Raw genomic sequence first — 22814 nt, forward strand, 5'->3', positions numbered from 1 at the left:
ATTTGGATCTTTTCTTTCTTTCCTGCCTTTTTAATGATCTTTCACTTTCTTTGCATATTATGTTCTTAATGTCTTCCCACAACTCTTCTGGTCTTTGGTCATCAGTGTTTAGTGCATCAAATCTATTCTAGAGGTGATCTCTAAATTCAGGTGGGATGTTTGTTAGATCATACTTTGGCAGTCTTGGACTTGCTTTAATTTTCTTCAGCTTCAGCTTGAACTTGCACATGAGCAATTGATGATCTGTCCCACAGTCAGCTCCTGGCTTTGTCTTAACTGATAGTATTGAGCTTCTCCATCGTCTCCTTCCACAAACGTAATCAATTTGATTTCTGTGTAATCCATCTGGCGAGGTCCATGTATATAGTTGTTGACTGTGTTTTTGGAAAAAAGTGTTGCAAATAAATAAATCATTGGTCTTACAGAATTCTATCATGCGATCTCCAGTGTCGTTTCTGTCACCAAGGCCATATTTTCCAACTACTGATCCTTCTTTATTTCCAACTTTTGCATTCCAGTCGCCAATAATTAACAGAGCATCTTGACTGCATGTTCAGTCAATTTCAGATTGCAGCATTTTGTAAAAGTTTTCGCTTTCTCCATCTTCAGCACTTGTGGGTGGTGCATAAATCTGAATAATAGTAGTATTAACTGGTCTTCCTTGTAGGCGTATAGATATTAGTCTGTCACTGGCAGCGTTGTACTTTAGAATTGATCTTGAAATATTCTTCTTAATGATGAATGCCATGCTGTTCCTCTTCAATTTTTCATTCCCAGCATACTATACCATATGACTGTCAGAATCAAAGTGTCTAATGCCAGTCCACATCAGCTCACTAATGCCTAAGATGTCGATCTTTAGGTGTTCCATTTCATTCTTGACAACTTCCAATTTTCCTTGATTCATACTTCGTACATTCCATGTCCCAATTATTAATGGATGTTTGTACAGTAGCTGTTACTTCTCATTTTGAGTTGTGCCACATCAGCAAATGAAGGTCACAGAGGCTTTACTCCATCTGCGTCAATAAGGTCAGCTCTACTTTGAGAAGGAAGCTCTTCCCCAGTAGCATATTGAGTGCCTTCTCACCTGAGGACCTCATCTTCCAGCACTATATCACAAAACATTCTGTTGTATTCCATAGGGTTTTCATTGGCACATTTTTGGGAGTAGATTGCCAGGCCTTGCTCCCTAATCTGTTCTTTGTCTGGAAGCTCTGCTGAAACCTGTCCACCATGAGTGATCCTTTTGGTAGTAGAACCACTGGTGGCCTAGCTTCCAGCATCACAGCAACACGCAAGCCACCACAGTATGACAAACTGACAGACGGGTGGTGGATAATCTAATTAGACTGATATAAACTGTTCTCAGTGACTCTTAAGGGGACAAAGTAAAACTACAATATAAAAATCAAGAGGAGATACAAGTTATATAATATTCAAAAGACTGAATAAGTTCAGCCATTTATCCTATGATGTCCTGAAAAAAAGTATATTAAAGATGTAAGAACATAAGAAGAGTAATTAAACTTGTTCATGTCCACAAGAGTCTGCAACTGCCACAATGATTGATGGCCAAAAAAACTTTGCCTTTTGAGAATCCTCACCTTCTACAGGTGGAGATGTTCACATTCTGAATATAGATTATATTGCATTGTACTGGTATGTGCTTACTAAAGTGAAATTATGGTTTGAAAGAATATTGTAATTACTGTCTCCGTGTCAGCCATGAAGAAGGTCTTAAATGTTGCACAGCCATACCTTGAGCTTTGTCATTCTTAGTAGGCTTATAAGTAATATGGACAAGGGTATAGAGGGGTTCCTTATTACAGCAGTTCCCAACCTTTTTGGCACCAGGGACCGGTTTCATGGAAGACAATTTTTCCATGGACCGGGGGAAGGGAGATGGTTTTGGGATGATTCAAGCACTTCCTCTTTTTCCCAACCTTTTATTCTAATTTTCTTCACACTGTTTGGAGATAGCAACCAATGGGCTTGCTTTCTCTGACAGGAGGTGGAGCTCAGGTGGTAATGCAAGCGATGGGGAGCGGCTGTAAATACTCAGGCTGTAAATTTGCTCACTCGCCCACCGCTCACCTCCTGCTGTGCAGCCTGGTTCCTAACAGGCCACGGACCGGGACCGGTCTGTGGCCCTGGGGTTGGGGATCCCTGCCTTATTACATAATTTTAGGAAGAATAGCCAGCATTATAGAAAAGCCCTGGCTTCTAGTTGCTGTTGCTTAATGCCAGGTCAGCTTGCAATAAGGCTGCCCCCTCTGTAATTTGCTCAGAGATGAGGTGGCTGACTGGCATGTGCTGAAATCTGAAACTTGGCTAGGTCCAGAGGGGGGAGGGCTCCCCCTCTCAGAAATGTGCCTAGCTTGGGTTTCAGGTGTGGCTTTAGCCACAACTCTAGGGCAGGGGTAAAGGTGTGGTGATCGTCATCTGAGAGTCTCTATTGGCTTTCAGGGGTGCTACTCCACAGATTTCTGGATGTTGCACCTTGTTCGTTAACTTGGGCTCTAGGGATCATTTGGGATTGTTGCTACTGTACCAGCCTCCCTGCTGTGTAGCAACCTCCCTACCTGAGCTCCTTGACTCCATAACTGGGTTGGCAGTGGAATTTCCCAGGCTTATTGTCCTGGGAGACTTCAGTCTGCCTTCTCTGGGGTGAGGTCTGAAGTCGCTCAAGAGTTCATGACCACCATGACAGCCATGGGCCTGTCCCAGGTCATCCAGGGCCTGACATGTAACAGTGGTCATACATCTGATCTGTTTTTCCTGTCAGAGCAGTGGCAGTGTGATCTGAAATCAGGGGAGCTTTCTGTTACTCCCCTGTCATGGTCAGATCACTTCCTGATAACCATGGAGTTATTTGGCACTGCTTCTCACTGCAGGAAGGTGGGACCTTTGTAGCTGGTCCACCCCAGGAGACTAATGGACTCTGTGAGGTTTCAGAGGCAGCTCGAGGTTGTTCCTGATGACATGCTACATGGTCTGATGGAGGCTTTAATTGCTGCCTGGAATGAAAGGCTGTTAGATCAAATCACACCCATGTGGCCTCTTTCCGCCTGTGGATCCCATCATGCCTCATGGTGTATAGAGGAAGCGAGGGAGATAGAGTGAAAATATGCCTAGAGTGCTGCTTGAAGTCAATAATGAACAAATTTGACCTATATAAAGCCCTACGTGGCATGGGGCTGGGTTATTTGAATGACTGCCTTGCCCCAATCACAACTTACCCATCCCATCATGTCTGTCAGAAAAGGCATGTCGTGGGTCCCATCCACTAAGTAATGTCATCTGACGAGAGCCAGAAGGAGAACCTTTTGTGCTGTGGCACCCTCCCTCTGGAACATTATTCCCCCTGAAGTCAGACTGTCCCCAACTTACTGGCCTTCTGGAAGGGCCTGAAGACATGGCTTTGCCATCTGGCCTGGGGACCTGGAAGTGGTGGTATGGAGCCTGCAAAATGGCTATACTGTTAGTGAGATTGATTGCACTCTCCTGCAGAGTATGTTTTTTATGATTTTAATAGTTTTTATTGTTTTAATGGTCTTTTGTTGTTATGATATTGGTTATTTTTATATTGTTTTTTTGTGTTTTTAACTCTATAAACTGCCCAGAGTGAAATGGGGACTATATTAACTCTATAAGCTGCCCAGTATATGAGATGGGTAGCTATATAAATCACACAAATAAATCAACAAATAAAACAGAATCAACATTCAAAAAGCTGAAAGGCTAAGACCTAAGTGAAGGAATTTGATGGGGGAGGTATAAAATTTTGCATTTAACCTTTTTAAAAAGTAAAAGGCTCAGGTATTGTGGGAAATCTGACTTGGGCACAGCATATATGAAAATGATCTAAGTATGTTAGTGGATCACAAATTCAGTACAACCTAGCAGTATTGCCACTGCTGAAAATGCTAATGAGTCTTATATTAACAGATGTGTTATGTCTTGATCACAAAAAGCAATATTTCCATTTTATGCTTTAAGCTGCATTAGTAGTTTAGTGGCCAGTTTTGGGCACAATAATTTAAAGGAATGTTATGAATAGCAATATATTCAGAGAAGTCTGACCGGGATGGCTAAGGGTTGGGTATGTTTAGTCTGGAAAAGATAGCAACCACGTCTCCCTTAAAGGTCATATTCTCCATGGTACAAAAAGCAGGACTAGAACTAATGGTTCAAAATAACTAAATTAGAATAGCAAACTATTTTGCAAATCTAACAATTACAGGAGTTGATGTGTATATTTAAAGGAAATCCCATAGTAGCATCCAGCTTTGGCTCATTATCTATTAATTTATTTCTCCACTTAAGTACTATAATGTATGTCCTAATGAAGCATGACATTTGATTAAAGATTGAGCATATGTAATTAAGCATGTCATTGTACATGTAGAGGAAGACATATAATGACATTTTAAACTAGTTCTACATTAAAAAAAAGGGAGTGGAAAATATATTTGTGAAAATAAACACACAATTCTGTTGATAAAAATTTTGTACAAAATATGTTAATACATTATTACTGACATTTTTATTATTTTTGGAGTACTAGGAGGTTTAACAATGCAATTGTCAAAACAGTTGACAGAATTATTTGTCCTCATACCATTTAGTTTACAAAAAACAGCTTTGCTTGGAACCACATATATATCATAGCAGTATTCGATCAATTCTAAGCTTTGGAATAAAGCTTGAATTGTCTTTAAATTACCAGCATTTGCTGATTATTCCTCAGAAGAGACTGTGTAATAACAGCAGCAGCAGCAGCAAAGTGAATTGTTTTCAGTATTCCTATCAGTATTATTGCTCCATTCAACTTCAGAGTCAAAGGTATGTGAGCCATATATGCAAAATTAGTAGAACAGCCACCTTTTTGAAAAGTCCATAGTGGTCTAGACTTTTCCATTAATATCAGTCTGTGTTTTTATATATCTTTTCAGTTTGCAGTGAAGGACATTATGGAGCCTATTGTCAGGAAAAATGTCCAGAATGTCCAGAAGATAGACCATGCAATAGATTAACAGGGAATTGTGCTGAAGAATTGACGTGTACAGAAAAGAAAAAAATAAATCTCTGTAAATTCAGTGAGTACTACTATTTGGGCAAAAGGTCTCTTTTTTATATTCTGTTTTTATAATCTGTGTATCACTGTATAATCCCCTATCATCAGTGTTCATTTAATAGTAGATTGTTCATTGGCCTTTCACCATTTGAGCTTGCCAAGGCCACCTATAATTTTTTTTTTTGAAGTAAATGGTGCTTATGGAATATCTTCTCCTCCAAGATAATGTGGTTTCCTTATCTGGATGACTGACTCTTAGTTGGACTATCCTTTACCAAACTTTATTGTCACTTATGAGTTGCTTCTTTTATCTGATTTCAAGCATGAGGTCAACTATGAGAAGTCTTCCCTTCTTCCTGCACAAGTTACCCAGGTCACAGGGGCAACAATTAATGTTTTTTCTCACTGCCATGGTTAGGTGTAGTACAGGTTTTGCATACAAGAGTTCCTCAGCGGTAGTGAGGGCCTGTGGCATGCTTCAGTTACTGGATCATGGGGCAGCTACAGCCTCTGTTACTTATCTTGCCCATCTTCAGATGCATCCTTTAAAGGCATGGTTTCTTTACTCTGTCCCCTGGTGTTGGGGTTTAGACAGCTCTGTCTCCTAATCACTATGTAACGGTTGCCTATTCCAATGAAAGGAGTCTCACCAGTAATTACTAGAGAAAACTGCTTTATTGAATGAATAGTATGCAAAGTACGAAGAAAGCTGAGAATGAGCCAAAGCGCGCCAAATACAAACTTAAAAAGCCTTGCTCCCGTTGCGAACCCTCCCCTCAGGCTAGCATAGCAACCACCCACCCCAGATGCTAGCAACCGTTAGAATCGGCCTGAGAAAGTAACCTTGAACAGCAGAGATAACCCAAACATACATTCCAGAAGATCACAAGTCAGCACAAAGGAAATTTACCAGCGTGGCCAGGCAGGCACGCAACTGCAGACATGACATGTGAAACGTTACGAGGAACCATAAACATCGGAACGGGAACATGACACACATCTTGTGTCAAACGGTCCCTCCACTGCATCCTTATTATTGTGGTTTGCTCCCCTGTTGAGTCTTGTTGCTGGAACTGTTCCTAACTTCTGAACTGTCCTAATCTTCTTTCTGCCCCTCAGATGCTGATGTACACTTGGACTTCAGTTCCTTGCATCTCACTGCTTGCAGTGAGGTCCTCTTTGCTTCTCAGAAACCATCCATGAGAGCTGCTTTTGCTACTATGTAAAAATTATTTGCTGAAAATTATTTGCAGAATTCAATCCCCTGCAGTATCAGGTTACTTGTTTTGACATTTCTTTGACACCCCAAATGTCTCGGTGTGGCACTCTTATCCATAACAGTATACCTTACAGCCATCTTTGCCTACTGTGCTTTAGTGGATGTCATCTTCCTTTTTTCAAATCCAGTGGTGAAGTGCTCATGAAAGGTTTGATTCATCTTTATCTGCTGGTATCCCTGCTGATCCCTGCCTGGAATCTTTCCCATGTTTTCACCATGTTAATATGAAAAAGATTCATCTTTAGTAGTTGTGCTATCTCATAGAATTATATGCCTTGTATATATTGATGATGTGCCATCAAGTTGGTGTTGACTCTTAGAAATCACATTAAATACCTTCTCTTTTTTTTATTCTTCATGAGAGTGAGACAAACTTTTACCTAGAGAACTTCTTTTTTTCCTGAAATCCATATCTGCATGCCACTTGAGAAAAGGCATTTATATTACGTATCAGTTTTTCCAGTCCCTTGGTGCTGATATATAGATCACTATATTTTCTCAATATCAAAGAACACTTGCTTTCTTTGGGACCAAATGGTGGTGTTCTGAAGAAGGTAGTGCCTGTTTTGCATTTGGATCTCTCTTCTTAACAGATGTCCAAGTGAATAGTGGCAGTCATTCTGCAAAAATCTGTACTCTCGCCCAGATAGCCCCAGATGTTTTCTGCATATGCCTAAATCCTTATGCAACCATTTGCAATAAACATTTAAAAAATTAAATGTGCTTTAAAGGTTTTAATTGTGTTTTACAATAATGGAAAATGTTTCAGAAAATACTGTATCAAAGGTATATTACAGAACAAGGCATACATCAGGATATTTACCATAGTGTTCAGTGTTCCTCAGTAATAGGGATCTCAGAGGTTGGAGAAGAAGCAGGGTTGGCTGATGTCAGGTCTTCCAATTCAGGGGTACAACAAGTTTTAGGTGTCGATGTAGAAGTTGTCATTTTCAGGATCATTATGATGGGAAGCTGCTGCTTTTGACTGACCTCGCTAAACATGGCTGTGTATGGTTTTAAATATTGTTGTGCAGAAAATTAGGCCAGGCTTACATTGCTGCAAACTAGCAATATAACCCAGTCTCATGCATCTTGAATCCCGGAGCCTTCTTTTCTTCAACAGCTATATAGGTGTGCTGAAGCATCTTCTTTTAGAATAACGCCATCTCATCAGCATTGAAAACCTGTCCTGATTTATATCCCTTCCCCTCAATGAGCTTTTTGAGTTGCGCAATTTAGGCCTTCGCCTCATGATCAGCTAAAGCAAAATTTACATTATGGATTGAATAATGCCTCTTGAATTTCTGGGACCAGCCTTTGCTGGCAATGAAAGTGTTTTCTGTTGAGCCGCTAAAACAGTGTTTGTGTTGCTTAAATCTGTTGTAAAGAAGACAGCCTTAGTGGAAATCATACCCAAGTTCACTGTTTGTTTGTTTGTTTGTTATTTTGATGCTGGTCTTAAAATGGACAGCTCATTCTCAGTTTTTAGCCTCACTTTGTCATGTACAAATTCTAACGGTTTGCACTTCCTCTCTGATCTCAATTTCTTGTTTCCTTATGTATTATATGGTACTTTTTAAATACCAATCATGCAGCCTATGACTGCATTGTAAGCCTTCACAAGATTTATCTAAAATCTGCACTTTCTCATACAAAGTCATAACTTTCTTGGCCCTTTTAGGATTTTGTCCATCACTGGATGCACTACATTTAGAATCCACGGGCATTCACATAAGCACAGTAGCATTTTAAGCACAAGGAGCCTAACACAGGCACACCTTCCTACTCAGGTGATGCTCACTGTGAGACTGAAGATGCCCATGCCCCACCATCACTTCGGGGGAATACAGTGAGCAGCAGCCAAATCTTTTAGTATTGTTATTAGTATGATATGTTTTGCAACTGGCACCGCAAATAATCCATATGTGTGAACATTTCAGAGACAAAGAATTTAGTTACAGGTAAGTAACTGGTTCTTATACATGAGGCAGTATGGCCTGCTGTGTTTCATGTCAGCAGTTTCCATATCCAGGTCTTGAGGAGTATCAGAAAGACAAAACATCATACTGTTTTCTCCTAGTGGTCTCATTTTGCAATACCAATTTTGAAAAGATTTATAATTTTGTTTTGTGTCTTGGTCAGTTAAGCCAAAGGCACAATATTTTTTGCAACCAGGATCCCACACTTCCATTTTAACAAGTTGGTTTCCTCTCCAAAAGCCATTGAGGCCGTGGCAGGTGACAGTGATATCATGGAAGTACATGGGGCAGAGATTTTCACTCATTTTTAGAAAGAAAAAGAAAAGATTATGCTGTCAAAAATTAGAATTTATGCCACAAAGTTTCACTTGGGTGCTCAGGGAATGAACTTGGAACAACATAATAGATTCTGTGGGGTGAGGTTCCCCATCTTAAATTAAATCCAGACTAATAAGTTTGTTTAGAAGTATGCAGTATCATACTTTTAATCAATTATGTAAATAAAATATAACAGATACAGATAATCATACACAGTAATTTCTTCTGTTGGCTGATACTTTGATAATGTGTTCTAGTGCTTTAATTTAAACAATTAAATATTCTATGGATGTTGGTCATGTATGGTTGTACTTTATTTTTTTTAAGAACTGAAAAGCAAGTTTTGTTACTATTCCTGGATATACTTCAATAAACACTGTTACTATATTCCGACATTTGGGCTGATCAGTAAATATGATGCAGAATATATGTGCAGCCAATTTAAAGGAGCCCAACTCATAAACCTGGCTACCATTCAGGAAAGGGTAAGTGACTGAGGCATAAACCATAAAGATTTTTAAAAAGATAATCATTCTTGCTTTTAACATTTGTTTCTAATGCTTTTTAAACTTATTTCTAAAACCTTACTGTGTGCCACAAAAGTAAAATAAAAAGTTTTGATGAATGGAATTACCTCGCATGTGAACTTTATGTGTTTTGTGGTGGTTTTTATATAATTTTCTATTGTTCTTTTCTTGTTTTAATTTTTTTTCCTTTTTGCTGTTTTTGTACTTGTTTTAGTTGTTTGTAAGCCTCCCAGAGTCATATGTGTGAGATGGGTGACCACATAAATTTGAAAAATAAATAAATAAATAGGCAGAGAATAATTTGAAATAATGAAGTAACACTTGTGTCCACAATCTCTATATTATATGAAGAAAATAATGAAAGATATACAGAGCTGCACAATGCACACATCCATACTTATTAGGGGACCAATTCTAATTAGACAGATCAGTATTTCTAGTTCATATCAGTTTTTATACATCTGTTTTATTTTAGTTTCATTCTGCTTCTGCATTGGAATCTAAATAATTTAGCTTTTGAACTGTCTCACACACACACAGATCCTCCTATAAGCTGCCAGGCTCCATTATCATCAGGCATACTGCTAATAACTGCAAAGAACCCTTAGAGAAGGGAAAGTTTACTTTCAGCTGTTTATTTCTTCTTTCCCTTTTCCTTGGTTTGCCTTAGTGAACCCCCATTTGACATGCAAACTCTTTAATTGCAACTGGTGTTGCTTTCTTCTGCCTTTAGCAGATTTATTGAAAGGTTTTTCTTTATTTGCAGTAATAATTGGGGAATGCCAATTAATTAAAATCAGGGGTCATTTTTATCTTTTGAATACAGATCTGGAATTTCTGGTGGTAGGGCCATCTAGTGGAGATATTTGGGGAAAATAAATGAAGTGCTGGGCAAGTATTTTTCCCCCTTCAGTCCACTTTTCAAAGCAAATCATACAGTCTCAAGGATACTCTGTGAAAGGGAAATTATGGGATTTTAAACCACTTGTGCTCTACTACATAGTTTAATCCTTGATTAACTGTGATAAGATAAACACGCTCAAAGTTCATTTAGTTCCAAGCAGCTTCCACGTCATTATTCCTTAGGGGCATTTTCCATTCATTCTCTTGGGAGGTTAATCTATCCTTGATTAGTTTTTCTTACAGGACTTGTGCTTTCTCTTCCGGGGGCCATTCCATTTTTCATTTTACTTATCTCCTTTTCTCCCACACCCATTTTCTCCACTCTTGACACTACCAAAAAGTGATGTGTCCCATATTCAGAACCTGTCATCATCCTTGTATTCTTCATTAATCCTCTCAGTCTTTCATCAGGAACAATCAAAGCAAATTATGTTTTTAAATTATTAAATTAATTAAATCATTTTTTTTCCATGCATGTATATGAATAAACATATGCTTAAACCATGTATCCAAAATAAACAGCCCTTTTTCTTATCCGTTGCTTACCAAACAATCCCTATCTTCACTCATTCTTGGATCTCCCATTGCCCCAGTTACTGTCCTATCTTATTATTACAGATCTGTTCATGTCACCTAGGAGACAGTGCCCTAGATCACATTCATTCAGAATGTTACACAGTTTTACCCTAAATTTATCCCCTTCACTAACTCTAGTCACTGGAGCATAACATGCAATTATCACCAACCTATGAATTCCTACTTTTATATGCATCCACAGTAACCTGGATGACACCAGTTCATACTTTCTGGCAAACAGCTTTGCCCTTTCATTCATAATTAAAATTATATCTTCCATGAACATGTATTCCCCTCCCCTCCCAAGACCTGGCTACATTCATTCAAATCTAATATATCTATCCAATCTTAGTTTCAGAAACACACACTATATCTATTTCTTTTCTTTCATTTAATTTGTTAATTCATGGTGTTTATCTTACACTTTTCTTACATTCCACATTACAATCTTCTATGTGTTGTAATTGTCAACAGACCCATAGATATTGGCCTCCACTTCCCTTATGGTTTTAAGTAATTGAAGCTTTCACATAATCCTTTTAATAAAGTAGAAAAGAAATATACTAGATTGTTAACCTTTCTGCTAATGGTAAGGTGATAATACTGTTGTTTTGGCCAGTATGGCACAAGTCCAGCCATGTTTTATCCCAAACATGTTCATGCTATTCAGTGCAAGCTAGGATCACTCCAGATTACATTGCAAGGCAACATACAGCTACCCACATCCCACCAACTAGTGACAGACTGCAGTGTACTGACATACTGAGAGTACTGGAATGACTAAGTAATTAAAATTAGTTTCATATGGGTAATTCTGGTAATGTTATACAAGACTGAATTAGCTCTTGGCCCAGAAATAGTTATCCACTCCCACTTTAACTGGTTAGAAAATACCTATTTATGCCATGTACAGTTTATTTGCTGAAAAATGTCTGTGGCTGAAATTTATCTCTTATGGCTTGCTGGGAGCTTGTAGCTATCATGACTTTTCCTATTGGCTCTGTTAATCAATTGCAGGATTGGGTGCTTGGAATAATCTCTGAAAACATATGGCTTCACTCAGTTGGTCCAGCTTTCCTCCCCAGAATGATGCTGTCAACAATGGAAGAAAAGATAACACAAAGGTAAAGATAAGCAATTTTCTTCATACAAGTGCTGTGTTTTCATTTATTTGTTCTCATTGTGTGGAGAATTAGGGTGAATAAACTATGTTCTTGAGGATTCTCATGCATAAGAAGGCTTCCACATCCAGACCAAAATCAAAGACTTTTTGTCCCCAACCAGTCCGTAACAGCCTCCAGTGACTGGCAGGAGTATCATCAACATACTGATAATACCTGCCTCCATGACAGAAGTTGACATGCTTCCCTAGTGGCTTCTGGTACATGTTTTATAGGAGGGGTAACATAAAACTCTGTAGAACACCACAACAAATGGTCCTGAGGTGGATTTTTCTCCCCAGCCTGATTGGAACTATCTCCTCAGTGTCCTCCCCACTCTTCTTTCCAAACCTTAAAGGTGGCCCAGAAGGATACCATGATCCATGGTATCAAAGGCAGCTGAGAGATTAACCAGGACCAGGAGAGTCATGTTCTCCTGTATTGGTCCTGCCACAGATAATTCACAAGACCAATCACTGAGGTCTCAGTTCCATGCCCAGGCCTGGATTTAAGGTGAAAAGGGTCAGTAATCTGTTTCTTCCAGGGTTCTCCACATCTGCAGACCTACCATCTTCTCAACCTTCCCCCAAAAGAGAAGTTTAGAGACTGCCTGGTAGTTATCCAGAACTACTAGTTTAAGCAATGACTCCTTGAGGGGAGGGTGCACCACTCAAGGATACTCTCACCAGTACTGTGAGCCAGCCTCCTTTTACCTCCCTGGATGCTTTCACCAATCAGGAATCATACGGATCGAAGCTGCAAGTGGTGGGACTGGCTTATCCACATAAAGAATGGGGAAACTCTAGTTCTCAGACTGAATGCAAACTGTGAATTTCACTACTGATATTTCAAGGCCAAAATAAAGGTTTATCCTTGAAATGATGGCCCTTTCCCCATGCCAAAGACTCTGCATGTAAAGGCAAGCTCACTGTAATCTGTTCATAGAAATGAGACCTCTTCCTTTGCCAGTGAGGAAATGAAACTCCAGAAGCACCGACCCTGCACATTTTATCCTCCTGACAATTAAGGCATCAGAATTTTAAAAACAGTAATTAATTCTCTTTGTTCCTCACTTTACTTCTCTGTTTTGTTTTTGCCTGACTGAATATAGTTAGGCTCTCCCCATCAGTCTGCTTTCTATAGGAAAGAATTTTGTTCCTTCCACCATGAGTACAAAAGGCTCAGAAGTACAGGCTCTTCATCTTGATATGGAACTTCCTTAATAAAACCCCAAACACAGTGCCATTTGATTAAGATTAAGCCTGTTCTTCACCATCCCAATAACCTTCAGCCATTGGAACAAGACCTCAGTAGCATCACTGATTGGCACTTGTACAACTGGATATCATTAGCATATTGAGGATACCTGACTCTGTACTGTCAGATGACTTCACCCAGCATCTTCATGTAGATATTGAACAGGAGAGGTGAACTGGAAGGGACAGGAAAAAAATACATCCAAAACTAATGTGCCCACTGATCACACGCCACTCCTCCAGTTGCCATCTTAAGGGAAAAAAAAATTTGAGATAACCTTCCCCACCTCTGATTAACAGATAAACAGATTAAGTGTAGGAGAAATGTTAAAGCATAATGGGAAATTTACAGCATTAATCACCATAATAAATATTGCCACATGTCAGAATTCTAGAAGGGTCCCAGCCCTTTCATACTGTCTCAACCCCACCCCCAACAACTTTTCCTGTCTCCTTAGGGGAAGGGCTAGAGGAAAATCTAATTGAGCCATCATCTTGGCTCTTTGTTTCATCGGGAAGGTAGCAGCTGAACTGATCATCTACATAGACGTTGCCCAGGAAAGGTTTGCCAAACCTCACAGGACTAAAGGAAGAAGAATGTTTGAAACATCTTCCAGTTCTAAATGTTAGATTATAGTATAACATTATGATTGGCTATGCAGAGTCCCTTTTATATTAATGTAAAACCATTTAAGACTGATATAGATTCATATCTCCATTTTGTGTTTCAGGGTTCTAACAGACGCTGAGCAGCTGTGCCTTCAGTTGCTGCCTGGAGAGGGTCATTTGGTGTCAGTTCCCTGTTCCTATAATGCTTCATGGGTCTGCAAAGCCCCTTTAGGTAAATTACTTCCTTATATCCAATTGCACATTTTTTATCTTCAGTAATACATTTGAGTTTGGGGAAAAATATTAAGAATCTTGAATATTTTCCAGAGCTAAAATTTCCTGCTAATTTTCCAGAGCTAATATTCCTTCTTCTTGAGCCAGTTTGATACAGTAGTTAAGGCATCAGGTTAGAAACCAGGAGACTGTGAGTTCTAGTCCCGCCTTAGGCACAAAGCTAGCTGAGTTACTTTGAGCCAGTCTCTCTTTCAGCCCTAGGAAGGAGGCAATGGCAAACCTTGCCGAGAAAACTGCAGGGACACGTCCAGGCAGTCACCAGGAGTCAAAAACTGACTCAAAGGACACACACACACAAACACACACACAAACCCCCTTGCATTTGGCTAACTGATTGAGTTTACATTGGGTTGATAAGCCAAGAGGAAATAGTGAATAATTTTCATTAGTAAAAGCATTGTGGTTTCATTTGTTATGTCATCAGCTATCTTCTTGAGAGGCTACACAATAATCAGTCACCAGGTCTTGATAATCATCAAAGAATTCTTAACTCATATGTGAAATTGATGCTGTGAAGTCAGCTTATAACCAAGAAAAAGAGATTGTCTTAGTTACACTGACCACCAGGAGGCACCACATAACTGGTTTCATCCTTGTTGGGACTCCTCAGATGTGGGCAGCCAGATGTTCTATGGGGTTCAAACCCTCCACTGGAAATGGAACTCATGGACCTTTGCACTTTAGATGACTTTGTACAGTACATAATTTTAGGAACTATTCAGGTCTTGGCATTCAGCAGTTTCAAGAAGGGATATCTACAGGCTCTCAGAGCAGAGAGATACAGAGAAATTGAGGAAAATCCCTATCCTACTACCCCGATTCCAGAAGGGGTGATGGAAGTCAGGTAACACTCTGTACATGGGGGCTTGAAATAATGTAACATCTGTATCTCTCTGCTCTGAAAGTTTAAGGGAAGGTGGACTGTAATTACTATTCTGAGAGACTCTCCTAGAATCTCATTAGTCAAGTACCTTGCAAGGAAAAAGGTGCTTGGTTACAGAATCTTGGAAACTGGATGTGTACTTTTCTGCTGTACCTCTCTGTGAATAGTGGAAGATAACCAATATGACACCATTTTTTAATAAGGGACCTAGGGTTCATCCTGGAAACTATAGGCTGGGTAGAGTCTGTGGAGAGCATCAACAGTTACACAGATGTAGGAAAATTGATAACATTGTACACTTAGATTTTTAAAGACTGTTTAATTAAGTTCCTCATCAAAGACTCTTGAGTAAACTTACCAGTCATGGAATAAGAATATCTGTCCTTTTATGGATTCCTAATTAGTTTTTTTTAAAACAACATCAACAAAAAGTAGCAATAACTGGGCAATTTTCTCAGGGGAGATAAGTAAGAAGGAGAGTTTCTCAAAGATCTCTATTGGGACCATGCTTAACTTGTTCATACATGCTTTTGATTTAGAGGTAAGCAATGAGCTGGCCAAGTGTGCAGAAGATACTAAACTAATCAGGGAGGTAAAAGCACAAGTGATTGCAAAGAGCTCCGGAAGGATCTCTTCAAGCTAGGTAAATGGTCAAGCAAACCGCAAACGCAATGTATTTTAAGTAAATGTAAAGTGATGTGAATTGGAGCAAAAATTCCTAAATTTAATTATACATACGTACATTGATGGGGTCTGGACTATCTGTGACTAGGCAGGAAAAAGACCTTGGGGTTATAGTAGATAACTCAATGAAAATATTAACTTAGTGTTTGGAATCTGTGAAAAAGGCAAATTCCATACTAGAAATCACTAGGAGAGGTGTGGAAAATAAGAATGACAATATTGTATTCAAATTTATAGAACTCTGTGGTACATCTGCATCAGGAATAATACGCATCAGTCTAGCTGCTGAATTTGAAAAAGATTGTAATACAGCTAAGTACAGTATTACAGAAAAAGCGCAGAAGAGATTAATCAAAATAATTCAGGGGGCTCAAAATATTTTTCCTATGAGAGATGTCTAGAACACTGGGGGTACTTTAGCTTGGAAAAAAGGCATTTGAAAGAGAATATGATCAAAGTTCTAAAATCCTGCATGGCAGGGAGAAAGTGGATAGGGAGTAGTTTTTCTCCCTCTCAAAACACTAGGACCATGGGTCACCCAATGAAACTGATTAGAGGAGGTTAGTATAGATGAAAGAAAGCACTTTTTCATGCAGTACACACTTAGCCTGTGGAATTCTTTACTATAAGACATGACAGTGCCCATTAACATGGCTTTTAAACACTAGTTGCAGGATAACAGTTTCAGAAGGGAGGTCTCCTCTTCCTGCTTGTAAGCACCCTGGAGATATTGTGTTGGCCACTCTGAGAAACAAGCACTGGACTGAGATCTTGGCCTGATCCAGCACAGTCATTCTTAAGTTCTTATTTCCATTAATTAATTATTTTCTTTATCAGGGCATTCTTGTTTTTACAGTTGGTTTCAGAGTCTAAACTACTGGTCAACACCACATCTTGTGGCAACATATATTCCACAGGTTGATTACAGGCTTTCTGAATTAAATTTTCCTCCTCTCAGTTTTAAAAATTAGTATATATTTCTGTGGAGTACAGTGATGATGTGAAACACTATCACCAAAATTAATAAGATATAATCTAGTAGCAGTCCAGTTAGGAGACAACTGGATATCTCACATAAGAGCATGATAGTAAGGATTTCTGTAGGCATAACTCCTAATTAGTGGTGAGACAATCAGACAAATTGATTTCTGAACTTATTCTGCAACCTGCTATGGCTTATTCCCTTTTCTCCTTACTTGTCTTTCCAGCTTCAGAACACGTAGATGCTCCAGACACATGGTGGATGTCATTGGTCACCTCTACTATAGCAACCATTATTGTGTTGATTGTGACTGTGTTTCTTACATTTAAATATGGATTCTGGATTTTAGAAGCTGCAGAGGAAGTGCAACCTGCACTGCTTTTGTGAGATGTCAAGAACAGAGTCTTGTGGAAATATATTTTCATCTTGAAAAAAAGGGCAAAACCTAGTGTGTATAGTTGGTAGACTAAATTCTTGAGTTGTTATAGTTGTATTTCTAAATATTTTTGAGTGGGTGGATAAGGTTTTGTAATAGAAGAAAAAAATGCCAAAGATTAAACAATTGTTCACCTCTTTGAACAAACTTTGGAAAATAACACAGTAATCTTAGATGAATTTAGTGGCTTCTAGCATTAATTCACAAAACTGAAACAGTTCAACAGCAAACTTTTAAATACAGTTCTTTGAACAGTTCTACAATCTTTAGAACTCCCAGTGATGATTTTCTGCTTATTAAATTAGTAAATAAACTTGTGGGGAAAAAACCCTCTTTGGATTCCTTTGTTTCTCCTGGCAAGAGATTTTGCTTGGCCATATTTTTATGGTTTTTGTATTGGAGGATTCAGGCAAGAATGCTGCAACTGTCACCCTGACTGAGCAATGCTTCTGGGACCCCTCTCATTCAGCTGCAGTTTCCACAGCTGTTTGTCCACCTCACCATGGATGCTAATTTCTCTCTTGGGAGAAAGATGCACCATTGTTATTTATTTATTTATTTATTTATTTATTTATTTATTTTTTATTCCAATTTCTATCACCGCCCATCTCCCCCTAAAAAGTGGAATTGCCCACTCAATTCCACCTTTGGCAGTATTAGGCGTCCTGGTGGTGGTTATAGTTATCGATGTGCAGACCAACCACAACTGCTTGATTTGGGAAGTCCACTACAGTGTGTGTGTTCTCCTCAGCCTGTCCCTTGTTATTTGTGGGAGCTTCCAGCCTTAAAATCAGAATGGGGCTCCTTGGCCACTTGCTGTCATTCATTGCAGCACTCAACAGGGATGGTGCTAATTCACTTTCATCATGACTTAGATGCACCTTTCTTCATTGCTAAAGGCAATCATTGCTTTCCAAACACAAGCTAGCAAAAACAGCCCACACAGGTTCGCCCTGGGTCTTTTACTTTCTGAACGTATGCTTAGTGCTCTTTTAGAACCTCCCAGAGGAGGCATTGCGTGGAGCGTTGAGAGACTCCCTCCTGCTTTACTCATGTACTCCCACTCCATGCCTGTGACTGTTTAGCTGGACTGTTTTTGAACATAGGCTTAGCACTCTTTCAAGACAGCCCAGCTGACATATAGCGAACAAGGAGGAGGGGTTGGGAGGATTGTTGGGCGAACTCTGTCCTGCTTTCTCATGATCCCTGTTAGCACCTGGCACTGGTTAGTTGTGCATCTTGACTAGCTAAACTAGCCATTTTAAGCATCTGTCTAACCCTCTCCAGCCCATGTTAGAGTGGTAGTGGTTTTCCCACCACCAGGTGGTGCTTGCGAGAAAAAGAATGAAAGGAGAAAAGCCCACCAATTCCTTTCCTTAATTTGGCCTGCATTAAGTAAGGATACCACCATTTGCTGGCCTTGTTACTAGAATAGGATTTTTATGCATGTAACTGTTTAGACTTTGCCAAATACAATAGTTGTTTATTGGAAATTGATGACACAATGCTACCTATTGTGAAGGAAAGTATCTTCCAATTAGCTGCTCCTGCTCACTTCAGTAGTCAAAGGTAATGCTATTCAGATGTTTATGAATTTTTCTGCATGAGAAATATCTCCCAGTTTCAAATCTCTGCAGGACCAAAAATAGGGCATCAGCTGTATTATTATTTCTTCATCTTTTATATTTGTCTGTTATTGCTTGTTTCCATCAGGGTAACTGCACCTTCAAGCAGTTTCTTAGTTGGAAGCTTGAATTCCAAGAATTAATTTCAGAAAACATTCTTGCTAAGGTCTCTCCTCCAAGTATTAACCAAGCCTAATCCTGCTTAGCTTCTAAGTTCAGACAAGATCTGCTAAGTGTTGTTCCTGCTGAGGCCATCACTGAAGTATATCTTGAAATGAACACTGAAGCACAGAAGAAATTCAGGGCAATAATGATCTGGAAGTGAATGCCAAAAATTATTCTTTTTACTCTTTTTTTGAATATGAATAGATATTTCCTTAGAAGGGAAATTGAACCCTGTCTGATAATATTTATGCCACTGGGAGAAGTTTAGGATAGACAAGGAAAGGGTTAGAGAATTTAGCCTATCCAAACAAATTCATGTCTCCAGGGCCAAATGGATTATCTCCCAGGGTACTGATGGAACTGGTAGAGGTGATTGCAGGACCCTTCTTGATAATTTCTAAGAATTCTTGGAGGACTAGTGAGATCCAAGAAGACTCAAGGAAACCAATCCCCAACTTAAAAATGGGAAGAAGGAAGACTTGGGAAAGTATTGAACTGTCAGCTTGATGTCTATACTGGGTAAGCAGATTATCCTCTGGTTGAGAAGAACGAAAGACATAGGATGGGGAGATTGGCTTAACAACAGTACATGTGAAAGAGATCCGGGTGACCAGACAACTGTGGGGAGATATGATAGCATTCTTCATATATCTGAAGGGTATCACAAAGAAGAATGAGAGGACTAGTCTTAGTTGACCCAGAGGGCAGGACTAGAACCAAGACTTAAAACTACAAGGAAGGAAGTTAAGACTAAACATCAGGAAATGCTGTTAGCTAGTGAAATAGGCAGCCACACAAAGTGTTGAGTTCTTGCATTGAAAGTCTTGAAACAGAGGCTGGATGGTTACCTATCAGTAACTAGTGGATTCCAGTGGATTCTGCCCTGAACAGGTGATTGGACTAGATGACCTCTAATGACACCTTCAACCCTATGATTTTATGATTCTAAGCTATAATTCCTTTTCCAGTGTTTTCAAAGAGCAGATCCATATAGCATGTACTGCATAATTTAATGGAATGGAAGCATGTGCATTAATAGAATTTTAATGAGAGCCAGTTTGGTCTAGTGGTTAAGGTTCTGGGCTAGAAACCAGGAGTCTGTGAGTTCTAGTCCTGCCTTAGGCATGAAAGCTGGCTGGGTGACCTTGGGCCAGCCACTCTCTCGCAGCCCAACTCACCTCACAGGGTTGTTGTGGGAAAAATAGGAGGAGGAAGGAGTATTAGGTATGTTCGCCGTCTTGAGTTATAAAATAGATAAATTGTATTATTTTTTGCTGGATTATACCAGTGTCACCTTTATAATATTTAGAAGGCCTCAAATAGAGTCATTTGAATCAGAAATATTAGAAAAAAGAATACTGATGTAATAGCCAATATTTAGTGTAGAGATTGGATAAAACAACATCTTAAGAATTTAATGATAGGCAGCAGATCCTTCTGTTGTATGACATACTATTATACTGTATAGCCATTAGAGGGCACCAAATATATTCCAAAATAATCTTCATTATTATTTGAAGACTTAAAATAACAGTTTGGAATAGAAATTCTTAAACTTTGTTCAACAGTATTTTACTTGGAGATTTTGTTGCAGCATTTATTCCTATTTTATAGTCAGATAGCTAGTATTGCTGGCAGCAGTTCTATGGCCCAGCAGGTCATCTCAGATAGAAGACTACTATTTTTATCACTAGGCCACAGATCTGTTTAATTATATATTACTTTGTATTAATCTACTCGTACAATCCTACATTGGAATAAGATCCATTGGATACAGCAAAATAAATATGAATACAGGAAGTATTCTGTAAGACTTCATACAGTGTGAAGTCCATCCACTCACAAAAAGTTGGAGACAGCTAAACAATTGAATAACAGCAATAAAATTGAATAACTACAGTTAATGTACAGTTAGCAAGGCAAACCACATACAGTGTGAAGTTATTTTTATTTGTTTGTTTTGATCCATGACTGGCTCCTATGTTACAGGGAAGGAGTAACTTCCCTGTAACATAGCATGTAATAAATTTACATGCTGAGGGAATTCAAACTTGAAAATAACAAAGGCAACCCTATTATTGGGAACCTGTATCCCCTTAGATAAGGGGTAGGTGATCATGGTCCACATTTGTGTGATTCATACACAAATCTGGAAATCATGTCATTGAATTTCAGAAGTAAAATGGTAACATTTTGACAGTGTCAATCAAAAATGACCTAGAATCACCATGTTCAAGCCAATTTCTGTTCTTTCATTCAGAGTTTTAAGGACAGATCCCTGGGAGGAAAAGGTCTTCCATCCCCATCCTTAAGCCCCTAAAGCCCCCTAGAGTTTGCATGCTGTATTTTGAATAAACCCCATTTTGCTGGATTCATACATGCTAAGCCAAAACCAAACAATCTCTATTATAGATAATGTGTGGTAGATCCAGTCAGTATGTTCTCATAGGGAACCCTGGTACTTTTCTTCTTGGTCTTGCTGTGGTTCACTATTTCCAGATAGTCTATTTCTCATTACTTCTCAAATGCCAAGTACTACATCTGCCACTACAGCCAGGGCCTTGTGGCTGCCACCAGCCTGGCAAATATGGACACATATGCTGTAGCTCCACTGCACATAGCAGTCCCTTCCCTCCCACCTGCACAGAGGGACTGGGAAGTGAGCTGACTGTGATCTGTACAGCAGTGGAACAGTCTAGCACTGGACCATTGGAAGACCTGAAAGACCAGGTTAGGGACAGATTGTCATGGAGAAAATCTATGTGGTCACTAAGAGTTGACATTGACTTGATGACAACAATCTTCCAATGGAAGCTGTGAGCTTTCCATCTCTGGATGGTTTTAAGAAGAGAGTGGACAGGCACCTCTTCCAGGGCTTGGGATAGGGTGTTTGCAGAGCCCTGTAGGGGATATTTTTGTTAGAAGAGGCCAATTTGTCCAGAATTTTGTTGTGTATTTTATTGTTTGCTTCTTATTTGATGTAAGCCATCCTGAGTCATTTTAGAGTTGGACAGCACTAAATCTCCAAACATAAATAACTGGTTTTCTTGCATTACAGAAGGTTGGATTCGATGAATTTTGGGGTCCCTTCCAATTCTACAATTGACCTGGTATTCTTGCTAGACATCTTGGCCAACAGTATATAGTCACTCTTCCCTGCCACTTCTCACTGAAAACCTCTTCCACTATGATTCAGCTGCTGAGATGTCAGCAGAACATCAGTTGCCTGACATTCCAATTCAGGGATGATTTCCTTTGTTCACATGAGATAAATTTTATCCTGAATTTGAATGACTAGCTTTAAAAGTTGCCCAGACTCTCCAGAAAGACAACACAATCCTATCTCCAAATCCAAGGGGCAGATTTCTCTACACTAGAATAGCAGATCTCTATGGTGAAATAAACTTAGCATCCCCAGATTTCAGTATTTGTTGTGCAGATGCCCAATCCTCTGACACACCTAGTCATCCCAAGAGTCTGGTGGCATCTTGAAAGATAATTAAGTTTATTAGGATAGAAAACTTTTGTAAACTAGAATTCCTTCATCAACAAATCACAGGTGAACTCTAGTCTAGCATGTAAGCTCATGCTTGAATAAATGTATTTGCTGTTGCCTCAACAGTTGATTTTGCAAGAATAGAAAAAACATGGCTCTTCTCTAGAAAATGCTACTAGTAATATTGTTACTAGTAGTAATTTCTGTCTCCTGTATATATCTATATCAGCAGTTTTTAAATCTGGAAATCCTTAATCGTTATACGGTACTGTTTTATTTATTTACAGTTCAACCTTGATTTAACAGACCACATGAAGGGAAAGGGTTCCATTAAATTTGAATGTCCATCAAAAATCCAAATGCATGTAATTGGCATAAATGACATCATTTGCTTAATTACGTAATTGTAATTAAATTATATAATTATGTAAAAACACCAATTACATAATTACACAAAAGATATGAATTGACATAAATAATGTTGCAACCGACAGGAAGCTCTGGCGTGGGCTGGTCCATGAAGTCACGAAGAGTCGGAAGCGACTAAACGAATAAACAACAA

The 22814-nt window shown here is 39.0% G+C and overlaps 1 protein-coding gene across 2 annotated transcripts in view; it reads left to right on the forward strand.

Annotated features, from left to right (window-relative positions):
* Positions 1–17277, forward strand: part of LOC134492298 (uncharacterized) — a 38394-nt gene extending 21117 nt beyond the window's left edge. For both annotated transcript variants that reach the window (XM_063296473.1, XM_063296474.1), the window contains 5 exons: positions 4959–5102; positions 8984–9141; positions 11680–11786; positions 13810–13919; positions 16757–17277. In XM_063296473.1, coding sequence (XP_063152543.1) covers positions 4959–5102; positions 8984–9141; positions 11680–11786; positions 13810–13919; positions 16757–16917 — 680 coding nt within the window. In that variant the 3' untranslated portion in view covers positions 16918–17277. The remainder of the gene's footprint in view (positions 1–4958; positions 5103–8983; positions 9142–11679; positions 11787–13809; positions 13920–16756) is intronic.
* Positions 17278–22814: the final 5537 nt, after the last annotated feature.

This window comes from Candoia aspera, chromosome 2 (genome assembly GCF_035149785.1).
Source record: "Candoia aspera isolate rCanAsp1 chromosome 2, rCanAsp1.hap2, whole genome shotgun sequence".
Lineage (NCBI taxonomy): Eukaryota > Metazoa > Chordata > Lepidosauria > Squamata > Boidae > Candoia > Candoia aspera.